The 13,587-nt window shown below is 50.5% G+C and overlaps 1 protein-coding gene across 1 annotated transcript in view; it reads right to left on the bottom strand.

Moving 5' to 3' along the window:
- The window catches only part of LOC122528211, a 360,579-nt gene extending 352,056 nt beyond the window's left edge, over positions 1–8,523 (bottom strand). The window contains exon 1 of the mRNA XM_043653107.1: positions 3,719–8,523. Within this exon, the coding sequence (XP_043509042.1) occupies positions 3,719–5,075 (1,357 nt within the window). The 5' untranslated portion in view covers positions 5,076–8,523. The remainder of the gene's footprint in view (positions 1–3,718) is intronic.
- Positions 8,524–13,587: the final 5,064 nt, after the last annotated feature.

Raw genomic sequence — 13,587 nt, 5'->3', positions numbered from 1 at the left:
GAGAGAGAGAGAGACGCGCGTGAGTTGGTGTTGCTCGTCGAAGAAAACGCGTTGGCCAAAACGTCGAGAACAACCGTCGGGATACGATAACAGTTGGCCGGGTGTATGTATCCGAGGGAGCCCGCGGGGACGCGCGCGACACGACTATGCTCTCGATATTCCGTTTTTCTTCGGGCGCTGTCTCACTCGGCCGGGTACCACCACCCGGCCGAGTGTAAGCCAACAGAAGTAAGGACGGGTTTCCGATTAAGGCCTTATAATTGACGTCCCGAGTCCCCCTTACCCGTCCCCCCTCCCTCCCCCCTCCCCGACCCCCTTCGCCCCGTCTGGCTTAGTCACCGGCAAACCGGGAGAAGGGCCGCGGTGGCGGGACCCGCTTTTGCGGATCGCGGATCAACGAACCGTCGCCGGACACCAGACGCGTTTGCGCCTCTTTTCACGCCCGACCTCGGCGCAACAACCCTCGCCACTGCCACGCGCTTCTCTCTCATCTTCTCGTTCGTAATATCTGACGACGCAGCCACGGGTTCGACGGATCGAGAGGCGGTAAGTCGATAAGTTCTCCGAAAAAAATCTGTGAAAAGATGGGAGAGACCAGCGCGAACCAGGGTGTTCGGGAAGCCAGGATGTTAACATTTCCACGCAGTAGTCCAATGCGGAAATATGAAAATTCTCTGAAGATTGTCCCTCGCGTGACCTCTTGAAACTTTCCAGGGAGATTGTAAAATCCCACGATATCGAGCTTGGAAATCTTTGGAATTCTCTGCTCTGGCGATATTAAAAAGTAGGATCAGATTGCGCGAATTGGATCGAACAAACAATTCTTGGTCCTTTTAGAACGAACAATTCTTTTCCACCCCGTTAGCGTGAAGTAAAAAACGAGTAAACGTCGAATAAATTATCAACAATCGCTATCAAACGGGGATCAATAGGTTCTGAAGATTGAATTTCTTCGAGAGGGAGAGCTCGAGCTCGCAGGTTTACGCGACGGTGAGACTTATTTTTTTTTTTTTTTGTCTTCTTTTAACGATCGGTGACAAAGATTCGACGAGATTATCAAGATTCGAAGCTGCCGGGAATCCAATTTAGTCCTCAACGTTCAGCCGTACATGATAAATCGGTTTAAGCAGAGACTCTCTCTCTCTCTCTCTCCTCGGTCTCTGCGAACGAGACAGAGCTCCGGGCTCTCGGCTCTTCGCGAGACAAGATAGACTCCGCGAGGCTTTGATAATGGGATAAGTCGCGAAAACTTTCGATACGCGTCAAGGCGGATGTGTGTAACACGCACAGGTGAGAGGAGAGTTGGAAGAGATGGGCTGCCGGGCGCAACGAGCGCAACAGTTTCCAACTGGGTAAACGAGAGACGAGGAAAGTGGACGACGAAAACGGCGGCTAACGAGGCTGGATCCCGGCTCGCTCTCGAACAAGTATCAAAGAACTTTGCTCCCTTTGCGCGGGATCGTGCACCTTCGCGTCGTACACGTACCGACAAGGTAAGCCTCCGGTTCAAAACAGGAAAAAAAAGAAAAAAAAAAAAGAAACGAAGTATATACGAGATATTTGCAAAGCGACCCGCTTTATGAATAAAACAGAATCCCGAAACTGAACGTGTCCCGAATAGACCACCTCCACCCGAACAGAGCCACGCGTCGGCTCGCTGTTCCGATTTCATCAATTTCGCGCCGTTAGTTCGTTCTCGTTTAACGCGTGTTAGATATCAGGTTCCATCGATCATCTTTCCGTCAACGTCCCAACGTTTTCAACAGCGCGTTTCTCTGTTGCACGGGCAAAGGGGGCTGTTTTCGCGCTTTCTCCGCTGGACGACGATAAAAATTAAAATTAAGAGATTAAAAATCCATTTCCGGTTGAGAGAATCTCGGAACGCAGACAATCTCGCTCGGGCGGCGACAATTCCCTGTTATCTGCGCGATTACGTTCGGGTATCGATAACTTGTCTTTCGCAACGCACGGAATTCCACGTCGCGATTAATTCGACCGACCAGCGACAATTTCGATATCGCCGGCCGCGTGGATTAAGGATCCTTCTATCGAATTTTTATGCATCCACGATACGGACGCAAAGGTGCATGCACCGCGATATGCACACAACGTACGAGGAACAGATGAAATATTCAAAGTAAAGCATCTGCCGCGATATTTTAGAGAGCGTTGCGTTCATCAAAATTTCAATTTGCATGAACATACGCGGTCTAGCGATGAATATTAAGGCGAAGCTCGTACACTCACGATGAAAAATTCGGAGCGTGTTGCTTCGAATCTTCCGAAGAAACGAGACGCTGCTAGTTCTTGGAAACTCTGAATAAGTACGGTACACTGTCCTTTTGTACGTTTCATTTCGGAGACGAACGTTGTAACTATGACACGAGAAATTAGAGAACGCTTCGTCCGCGAAACTTTCTATTGTAAAAAAAAAAAAAAAAAAAAAAAAAAAAAAAAAAAAAAAAAAAAAGGAAAGAAAAATAACACTGTTACGAACAAAGTACAAATTTCGAATTTTGAAATCTCCATATGCTTCAAAGTTTCAGGCAAGACAACGTTAGACCAGGTCGAGAAGGAAGGTCACACGTGTGGAAACGGGACGTGTCAGCTCCCGTGAAGAAGTCTCGCAGATGTTCCGTGACGAGGTTCTTTCGATATCTCGGACGATGTCGCGATAAATCAAAACGCGTAAGGTGTCGGTGCCGCCGGTAGTCGTCGGGCTGCGGCGCGAACGAGTCTTTGGCCGGGAATTGTCGCGGTGGGAACGTGCAGGGAAGTACGGGAACGTTGAACCGCGAGCAAATTGGACCATCTTCAAAACTCGTGGCTCGTTACGCTGCCTCTAGCGAGTGGAGTTCCGGTGGAAACGGTCGGATCGCGGTCGTCGTCGTCGTGGTGAGTTGTCGTCGATAGGCCAAACGTTTCGAAGTGCCGACGAGTAGTAGTTGTAGGCTCGGGCGCTCGCGAACATCGCGCACTCACGCACGCACGCACGCACGCACGCACGCACGCACTCACGCACGCACGCCGACTTGAAGGCGATCCAACTTACGTGGCGGTTTAAATATACGCGTGTTCGCGTCTCGATTACGCGCCTCGAGGAAAGCACCTCTTCTCCTCGTACGTGGGCGTACTCGAAGCCAGCCAGAAACGAGTCGCGCAGATACGATAAGTAACAGCGTCAAAGCTTGGTTACAATTTATTGTTCACGGTTCTAACTTGTCCGGAATGACTTTTTGCCGAAGCCGAAACACACCGTTCCGTACCGCGGCTGGAATCGCGTGTGTGCCGGATTAGGTTTCTAACGGCCGGCAAAACCGCCCTTTTTCCATCGTATATAATCCGAGCGTGTCGGAGAAACATCGCGGTGCGGCTCCGCCATCCGCAAGCATCGGATATGATATTTAAAAAGAGATTAAAAAAAAAAAAAAATCCTAGACACGAGAGATAGCTATCGATTCGATGAAAGATCTTCTCGCCGGAATTCAGACTGGCGTGTAACGCGTTTTCGATAGAATCCCGTTTTTCTCGCGCGATGGTAACGCCGGAGTCGCGAGACGCAGAATAGAGAATAGAGATTGACTGGCGGAGGGGTCGCGAGTCAAAAGCACGCAGCTGCAATAACTCCCGATCGTCGCCGATACAAGGCACCTCTCCTTCCCGGTGGAGAGGTTCGAAGCTCTCAGATTAATGGGCCAGAGAGATGAATCGTACTCACCGTAATCCGGTCGAGTGACAGCCTGCACCGCCTGTTCGTTCTTCTTGCTTCGTATCACCGGCTCACCGAGGATCGTGAAGTTTCTGGGTCCCACGCGATTCACAAACACTAGATACACTTTACCCCTCTTAATATTGGCTCGCACCACACCACTCTGATTATCGCGTTGTTGCTGGTGCTGCTGCTGCTGTTGTTGTTGTTGTTGTTGTTGTTGCTGTTGCTTCCCTGTTGCATCGGTGTCGTAGCCGCAAACGGTGGACTTGCCCGGTGCCAACTTGTCGCGAAAGTGCAGCCGAACGCTGTCGTTCTTCTGCAACGGTTGGAAACCAGGCTGGCTCTTGTATACTTGCTTCACCTCGAACGTCACCGCGTAGTTCGAGCCCGGTTTCCTCACGGACGACATGCTCCTGGCCTTCCCCTCGAACACCGTTGGCGCCAGATACGCCCTGTTACCGACGTCCACGTCCGGACACCAATTCTGTCCGCGGCAACCCTTGTTCCGGCATCTTCGTCGCTGCTCCCTCGGCGAGTCGGCTTTCGTGCGATTCTTTGGTCGTTGCTTCGTCGATCGGACGACGCGCGGCCTCTCCATCGACGACTGGGTGGTCCCGAACGAGTAGAGAATCGGCGTTTGCGTCGACGAGTGACGCGGTGGCCGGGTCAATCCTGTCTCCTCCATCTTTGGATGACGAACGTTCGCCGGTTTGTCCTCGAGTCTACGACGACGATAGCCACCACCGATCCGCTTCGACGTCGATACGAACACGTCGCGTATCGAGTCGTCAAACTCCTCCGTGTACCTGTTCGAGGCATCCTGCGAGCCAGGATTCCCCACCGGGAACGTCGACGAAGCGACGGTTCGATAACTATTGGACGGTTGTTCGAACGGCGACGATGTACCCTCGTCACCGTACTGCTGGTACGTCCACGAATTTGACTCGGCGACCCGTTGTTTGTCATTCTCGGCGACAAGTTGCAAGTTGGAGGCAGATCCTCTTCTCTCCTGCCGCTGCTGTTGAAGTTGCTCCGATCGTTGGTTAAGCCGCGACGCTTCAAGGGGAAGGTCGTCGTTGTCAACCGGTAATTTGTAATCTCGCGTCGGCTGAGCGAGACTCTGGTCGGCTGTTCGGTGCTCGCGTCTACTACCGATAGTTCGCGTAACGAAGTTCCAACTTGGTAAACGGTAATCGAGGGGCTTTTCAACGGCGGCGATGCTCATCGATGGCGGATGATCGCTGGTGGTCCTCGTCGACGTCTCCTCGAGGGTGTTCCAATTGGCGGGGGGTGCCGCAGCGAGCGCCAGTGCGCCCCACCAGCCGCTTAAGATCCCGGCCAAAAACAGAGACGCCCACATCATCCGACCTGCTTGCTGGTTTGATCGGGGGTGAGGTCGACACCTCGGTCACCCCGAACGCACCACACACCACCACTCTCTCTATCTCTCCCTCTATTTGTCTCTGTCTCTTTATCTAACGCGCTCTTCCTCTCTTCCCTTCTGCCCTGCGTGATTTCACCTGCGAAAAATCCCGCTCCCTCTCTCTCTCTCTATCGATATCGCACGATCTCTCCCCCCGTCTCTCGCTCGCGATAAATCTTCAACGAAGCCTCATCCGTTTGGCGTTCGTTCCACTCCAATCTCCTTTCCTTCTCGATACTACCTTCGTCGACTGTCGTCAAAGAATTGGAAATCAAGGTGTTCACGAAGTATTGTACCATCGGCAACAGCGTAACATCGACACTTCCATCGGACAGATTCTCGGCTGTCTGCTCTTCGTCCAGCGTAGTACCAGTACCGTCCTCTTCATCCTTGATGCCTCCGGATGGATGCGACAGCAAACACCGCGGTACGACAAAATCGTACTGCGTCTGTCTCGCGATTATCGCGAACGATCACGACCGCCGGCTGCCGCGATTCTGCTCCCTCTAAACCGCATCGCGATCATCCTGTCGATCGGTCGAGAATAACATCCTGTTCGCGGATTACTCGTCGCCAGAGGCCTCTTCGCTCCCTTTTTAATATCCAGTTCCTTCGTCTTTCGTCTGTACGCGTTACAATGGTACTCCTACATTCGAAATAATGACAGATAACCTCCGCGAGTTTCTCTTTCTTGGATTTCAAACCTATTTGCAAATTCGCGTATCCTCGAACACGATGGAGGTCTAGGTTCTCTACGGTCTACGTCGTCGTCGAACCGATCCAATCCAACCTGATCCGGAATATTGTTCGTACGATGCTCGAGTTTCGTCTTCTTAGGGGGGAAGCACTGTCCCGGCCGACGAATCGACGACGCTGTTTCCGTATCTCGAAATAAATCGTCGAAAGTTGATAAGGAATTTCGCGCCACCGCCGAGCTGTCGTGGCTCACAGTCTCTCGTCGTATCACGTTGCACTCCGAACGAGGAAAAGCCAAGGATGATGACACACGACGTAGGAAGGAGCGGTAGAATAAGAAGAATTAGAGAAGGAGAAGAAGAAGAAGAAGAGGAAGAAGAAGAAGAAGAAGAAGAAGAAGAAGAAGAAGACGACGACGACGACGACGACGATGAAACGACGACGACGACGACGACGACGACGACGACGACGAAGAAGACCAAGAAACTGTCGGCTTCCTCTGACCAGCCACAGAGACACACTATTTAAATATACTCACGAGGCTCTCGCGCGATTGGTAGTGTCGGACCGTCGATGTCTAGCCCTCGCGCGACGCACTTCACTGCTCAGTTTTACCGCACGATTCCTTCGCCACCACCTCCTCCTCCTCCTCCCTACGTCCAAACTCGCGTCGATGTTTCACGGTGGCCGCGGCACTAACGACGTCGTCGACGGCAGAGCGATCGCGACCACGATCACGACCACGATTACGATCACGATCACGATCGGGATCGCGCACGGGAACGAGTCCGACCGAGTGTAACGAGTAACGAGTAACGTTGAAACGGGAACGAACTGCAACGTCTTCGCGAGCGAACGAATTCCCGACGCAGAGACGTGTGAACGGAGTGAGCAACGGTGAGCGTCGTGGTCGTGGGATCCGCGAGGAGGAGCGACCAACGACGACGACGATCGTGGTGCAACGCAACGGGTACGACAACTTGGACAGCGATTCTCTACCGATGGCAACGACGCTTCTTCTTCGGTCGGTTGTGCGCTGGATGGCAGGCACGCGTGCGGTTAATATCGTGCGGGGGATCGGCGCGTGTGTTGCACGCGGCATGCACGAGGAGCCTCGTGTCACGTCGAGGCGGAGAAGGGATTGTCGGTGGCCCCGCGTCGGGCGCGCGCGACGGTTCAAATTAGACTGAACGGCCCGCTCGCGCAGCCCGAGGCCGGCCACAGCGCCAGCGACTCCTGGCGGACGCCGGTCGAGGCTCTGCGCGCGCACCGACCGAAGCGGCGACACCGAGAACCCCGTCTCGCGCGCGCTCTCCCTACACACTCCACTACTACACTACCACTACTACTACTGTAGCTGCTGCTGCTGCTGCTACTACTACTACTACTACTACTACCACTATTACTACTACTACTACTACTACTGCACACAGCCAGACGCCAGACCACGGGACCTTTAAGAACCTGTGTAACGACGATCTAACAACCGAGGAACCGCACGCGTCATCCTTCTCCCTCTTCTCTCTCACGTCTCCTTTTTCCTTCCTCGCTGCGCACACAACCATCACCGACGCCTCTCCCTCTCTCGCCATCTCTCCGCCACTCCGATTGCACCTTGTCACTCACTCACTCACTCACTCACTCACTCACTCACTCACTCTCTCTCTTTTATTCAACTTCATCCGTCGCCGATCCTAAGTAAGTACTCCAAAACATAAATGTTCTCTTTGTTACGCCGCGCGCGCGACCGCCCTCTTTTTTAGGTTATGCACCCGCGTGACTTCGAATCCGTAATCGAGCGGCGTAAAATTGCCGGTTGCTCGCCCAAGTTTGACGACACGTTTCAACCGGGAAACCGCGACGACTCTGCAACGAATCGCGGCTTCGACTTTCTCGCGTTTTTTCACTTGACAGTTGTCGCGAAAATTCTAATCGAAGCGCGGGCACACGCGCGTGTCAATCCGGGGACGCGTCAAATGTTCGCGCATTAAAGATGGCGTCATTAACGGTACGTTACTCGCGAAATATTCCCGAAGCGTCTTTACGCGCTTGTTGCAGCACGCCTCGCGTTACAAATTCCATTCTTCGTTTTACGTCGTATTTTCACGCGGTGTTGACGTACACGGAGGTTCTACTGACCCTCGTCACGTTTATTTTTTGTTTACGCTTTTTGCGGAGGTTTCACTTTGCTCGGTGCGCTAAGGCGACATGGTTCAGCGCACAATAAACGCCTTTCTCCGTCTCGCTCGATCCTACGGCCGCGACGTTAGATTGTCCTTCGTTCAGACATTTATAAGTACAATCTAGTGGACGACGTTGTTACTTTTTATCCTTTCCCTTTTTTTTCCGCACTTTTTTCTCCCCCTCTTCCTCCTCTTTCCGTTTTTTTTTTTTTTTTTTTCCCTTTATGCTTATTTATGTCCCGAGAAAATCTCGTTCCCAGCCATGAAATGCACATCAGGCTCTCTCTCGTTAGTAGTAGTGGCAGTATCGTTTTTATTTCGTTTTCTCTCTGACGAGCCTTTGTTTTTCCTTTGCTACACCGGCGAAATGTGATTTCAAACGTGCTCCGTGTTCTTACGACGACAACCACGACGACGACTACGATGCACGACACTTTGATTTTTAACGCGCGTGAATGTACACGAGGAGACGTCGTGTTATTGCCATTGCCATTACGTAATTAGTGTCGGCGAGAATTCCCGTTGACAGGAGCGAAATCGGCCGGTAACAACATTTTCAAACTGTTACGAATCTTTGCACAGACTCGTGTCGGTCAGATCGCCACGTTTCGGACGAAGAATCCGTTCATCTTTCTTGCCCGAAAGAGGACGAACGAGGCCAATTCGCTACGAACAATATCTCAGATCAGGACGCGAAATTAATATCAGCGCTCCACTATTTACCAGCTCTTGGGAAGACAGGCCGAACAATCGAAATACGTTTCGGAGCGGTAATGACGAAGCACTTATTAAAATCAACACCGGCTGCAACGGCGTGCAATCAGGTTGCTCCCTATAAAACGTTAAACTGTTACGAATCACGGACGGACGCGTTCGGAGCCATTATCCCGAGTCTCGAGGACATTTCGCTTTCTTCGCGTCCCCTCGTTCCCCTCGAAGCCGGCCGGTCCGAGACGTGCTCTTTTACGCTCGCCGTGTTCGACGGGTCGTTCCTCCTCTTCCTCCGACGGCTCGCGCCTTTCAGCGTCATCGGGCCACCGAAAATAAAGTCTTCCTTCGTTTCCCTGCCGTTCCTTCTTACCGCCCCCGTCTCTCGCTCCTCATCGCGCCGCGCTTCCGTACGAAGCTGCGCCAGTTGTCCCAGAGAGGTTTTTAAAAACGAAAGAGAGAGAGAAAGAGGGGGAGCACCGACGACGACGCTCAAGAGCGAACTCTCCTCGAGAGCTGCCAATCAAACGACCCGCCAACAGAGTCGGCCTCTTAAACGGGTAGTTTTTCACACTCCGTCCCCCGTGACAGATTAATTCCGAGCTAAATAGCGACACTTAAGCGTGCCGCGTCATAATTAACGTTTTCATTTCGTTCACCTCGACGCTTCTGCCATTTACACGGAACACGCCGTGCGCGACGCGTCCTGTTGTTTCTTCTTTTTCCGCTCGCACCATCAGCAACTCCCCCATTTTCCGAACGTTTCGCCATACGATGGGACGATCGAATCGCTCTCCGCTCTGCTTAAATAATAAATAGAAACAGTCCAGCCGTTTCGGCCTGTGTCCCGCCCGTGCCCGGACGTTAAATAACCGCGGCGTTCGAAATTCCGCTGATTAATCGGCGCAGCCTCGTTCCGCGGCCGAATATTTACGGCGCGTTCGTCGTGATAATGTATCGGTGACACGACCGTCCCTCATTATACCTGTCCTATGCCGATGGAATTCGCATTGAAACGTTTTATTCTCGCTCAAACGATCAAATCCTGCTGCGTTCTTTACGAATCAATTCTGTTCTTCTAGTTTCTCATCCGGCTACAGTTTTTTCATCCTAGAACTTGGAGCAACTCGCGAAGCCCACCCAAGTTTGTTCTATTCTCGATCGGATTCATTTAAAGGTACAAATATTTTACTTTGCGAGTATTGATACTTTCGGAGCATCCATCGGTAAAAATTGTGGAGCATCCTTTGCCGTTTAAATGAAGCAAACCGTCCCTGTACATTTTTTTTTTTTTTTTTTTTTTTTAAACAAAAATATTATGATTATAATTTTCATGTTTTAATATAATTAATTACGCGTGTATAAAACGATGGCCTGCTACGACAAAACGTCGTTTAATTTCTTTTGAAATCCTAACATACCCCATATCCCTATGTCGTAATTGTATCGCGGCCATACATTGTAACTTTTATTTTTTAATATAATTAATTACAGTTTAAACGTATCTGTGCATACAAAACGATGGTATTATAAATGAAATGTCCCCTTTGTGAACAAAATGTCGTTGATTCCTTTGAAATTCCGACATACCCCATATCCCTGTGTCGTAATTATTATACATTTTCAATTCTTTTTTTCAATGTCAAAGAAAATAATATGTCTTTCACATTTTCTACTCGAAATTCGCGGAGCCGGTTCCTCGGTCTTTCCAGAGTTTCGATCGATGGAAGAAAAAGAGGAGGAAACGCGGATTTTTCCAACGACAATTACCGGTGTATCCCCGAAACGAAATGCCCAGATTTTTGCAACGATGACGCGAATCGATCCTTCCGGTTCTTTTTCATTTTTTTTTTTTTTTTTGTTTCGTTCGTCACACATGGTTATCCGATGATTACCAGGGTGTACCCGAGCACTGGTGGAATGGGGTCTAAAATGTGTTTGATGTCGACACGCAGTTACGTGTTCGGAAGAGTGGGAGGGGGAAGTTAGATCGTTGGAACGCGCGGCATTCGTTTAACGATCGGCAAACGATCGATCGCCGGTGCAAGAAGTGGGAGGAAAATGCGGAATGAGACACACTATCCGATATGGTGTTACATCGTCGACTATCTAGCGCGCACAGCCCGTACCCGAGGCATTTTGTTGCTCGGACGATTCACCTGGCGATTCTCGCGCGACAATCCTCCGATTCGATTAATCGATCCGCCCCTTTGTCCCACCGGAGACTTTGTCGCCGCGCCGTCAATTTCAAAGACAGAGGGAAAGAATTTGTTGAGAGTATCGGGGAATGAATTATTATTATTATTTCGCAGACGCAGGAAGAAGCGTCTCGAAGGTACGACGTATCTTGAAAATATTTTCAAACATATTTTCGCTTCGAATATCCCCAGATACACGTACGCGTGTGTAGGGTGGTCGTTTTGTTCCTGGTTGGCGAAACCGCTTCGTGAGAGCCTTCTATTCACGGTGGAAACGAAAGTAAGAGAGCGTCGCGTATGCATCGGTAATATCTTTATCGAACCGGAATGACGAGACGCCCCGGAGCGGGAGTAAAGCAAATATTTATCGGCGAACCGGTGAAATTTTTCCCCGAGATTCAATTGGCTGGCGTGCCTACGCGGAGGGAGGTTTCGGGGCAACGACGTAGAAAAATAGGCGTTATTACAGAAAAATTTGGAGCGGAAGGTAATAAAAGCAATCCTCGGTATTGAACGGAATTGGAAACACACCGTGTAGAAAAGTACTTCCTAAATATCAAAACAATTTCGCCGAATGTAAAAGCACAACCGGTTCCTGTTTGGGGGAGCGCGCAGCGATTCGACGCGCCAGATAAAGCCTCCCGTCGAACGAGAATCAATTGGTCACCGTGAGAAATCAAGATTGTGAACTCTCTCTCTCTCTCTCTCTCTCTCTCGATCGGTCGCCGGCTGATCGAGAATGTGCCGCGCAGTTTGCTCGACAAACTGGTGTCAAGATCGACAAATAACCCCTGAAACCGTCGACGCCGATAACGTTAAGAGGAAGGAGAGAAGAAAGGAAGAGGAAAAGAAGGCGGTTTCCAACGAAACGGCAAAGTGAACCAATTCAACCAGCCAGGCATTACGGAAAAATTGAAAAATCCTGCCAACGTAAATACACCGGAGGGTCGCCGGTGATTACACGAGAAGGGATTGAAACTATCCGGACGCTAAGTGGATCTACAATGTGTTCTCTTAAACGTATCCGAGGAGACGGCGAGTTACGATCTCCGGTGTACTGTAATTTAATATTGAAATGCGAATTTTTTTCTGTTTTTCTTTCCGATCGATCACGTCGCGTGGCTTTCCCGCAGTCACCACCGGGCCGCCGTGGTACGTAGTTGCTAATTGCACGGTGCAGAGAGAGGGGAAGAGAGGACGCAGCGTATCCTGGACATTTCCGAAATCACGGTGATTCCCGGGGCCTCTCGGTACCTTTATTGCTTTGCCGCCTATTACGGAAATTACAGTCGCGAGAGGTACAATTATCCGGATATACACGTACCCCCCCCCCCCTGTATATACCAAAAGAATCTGCAAAGAAGTTGCAAGATAGGTACGTCGTCCAGTCGATAAAGTGCTACTTAGGAGGAACTGTACGATCGACTACCGAGACAAGAGTAAGAAAGTAAAGGAAGAAACAAGCTTTTTTCTAGCAACTGGCAAGAACAGCTTGCCAACAGATTATCGACAAACACTTTCGATATTGGCAAATTGCTCTTACTGGGCGCTCCCGCCTCTCTCTCTCTCTCTCTCTCTCTCTCTTTCTCTCTCCCGTTTCCTCTTCCCTTTTGGTTTTGATCCCTGTGCAGGTTCACCCGGTGAGCTTGCCGCCAGTCGAGCACCATGTCGTTCGCCCACAGGAGAAGTTAAATCGAATCCGCTAACTGCAGCCTAAGAACAAACCGGAAGGGACGAGAAGAGAGAGGGTGGACGGTCTCGATACGCGGCTAACTTTCGTGGAAGTTTGATGCTTCGTAAATCAATGGCCATTCGTCGGGCCACGTTAAATTATTCTCGGCTCGGTGAACCACCCCAATCCTCCCCCTCCAGACAGAAGATTCTATGGATTTTAACGTGGCGAGCTTATCTATCAACCCTGAGTGAGTGATTATTTCGAACTGACCCGATTTTCGGCTCGACGGAGATAGAATTTTCGAACAGCGTCCATCGAAACTTCATAATTAGACCTGTGCGAGAAAGATTCGACGGATATCCGGATTCGATCCAGAATAGTTCGCGTTGTCAGCCATCGTCATCTCTATTCTCGCCAACAATTTTTCGGGATTACTCCCGAGCATAAGCGTCTTACATTTGTTATCGCGCCGGTATAGCTACTCTCTCTCTCTCTTTCCCCTTGCTCTTCTCTTTCTTCTTTTAATAAAATTCAACGAGCTTGCAGCCGATTCGCCCCGGCGGATAAAGTTACGCCGGCATAAATGTAACTTTGTAAATGAGCCCACGCGCGGAACAATGGGGAAGGGAGCGTTGTCTCCTCTGGAAAACTCGCGTCCTCGGGGGAGAGAAAGAAAAAAAAGTGTCCTCGGAACGAGATACCGAGGCTGGCTCACATCCTGAACCAACACCGTTGCGTCTCTGCCTGTTCTTACGTAAGAAAGTCGAGAAGCAAGGGAAGGATGGAAGTTTGTCGCGGGACTATCGTAAACGATATCGTCCGACGACGAAAAGAAAAAAGAGAAAGAAACAAAATGAAAACTACGTGAATTTTTGAGGGGCCGCGAACATCGGGTGACGAGATAGGCAGACGTCCAACAACACTTCTCTTCGAACAGCGAAGCGTCCATTAATAATTCCAACGGGCAGGTGTCTGCGAACTTTCCGATCGTT

Source organism: Frieseomelitta varia, unplaced genomic scaffold (genome assembly GCF_011392965.1).
Source record: "Frieseomelitta varia isolate USP_RPSP 00005682 unplaced genomic scaffold, Fvar_1.2 scaffold_247, whole genome shotgun sequence".
Taxonomy (NCBI): domain Eukaryota; kingdom Metazoa; phylum Arthropoda; class Insecta; order Hymenoptera; family Apidae; genus Frieseomelitta; species Frieseomelitta varia.
The sequence above is the reverse complement of the archived record's forward strand: the minus strand, read 5'-3'. Positions and strand labels throughout refer to the sequence as shown.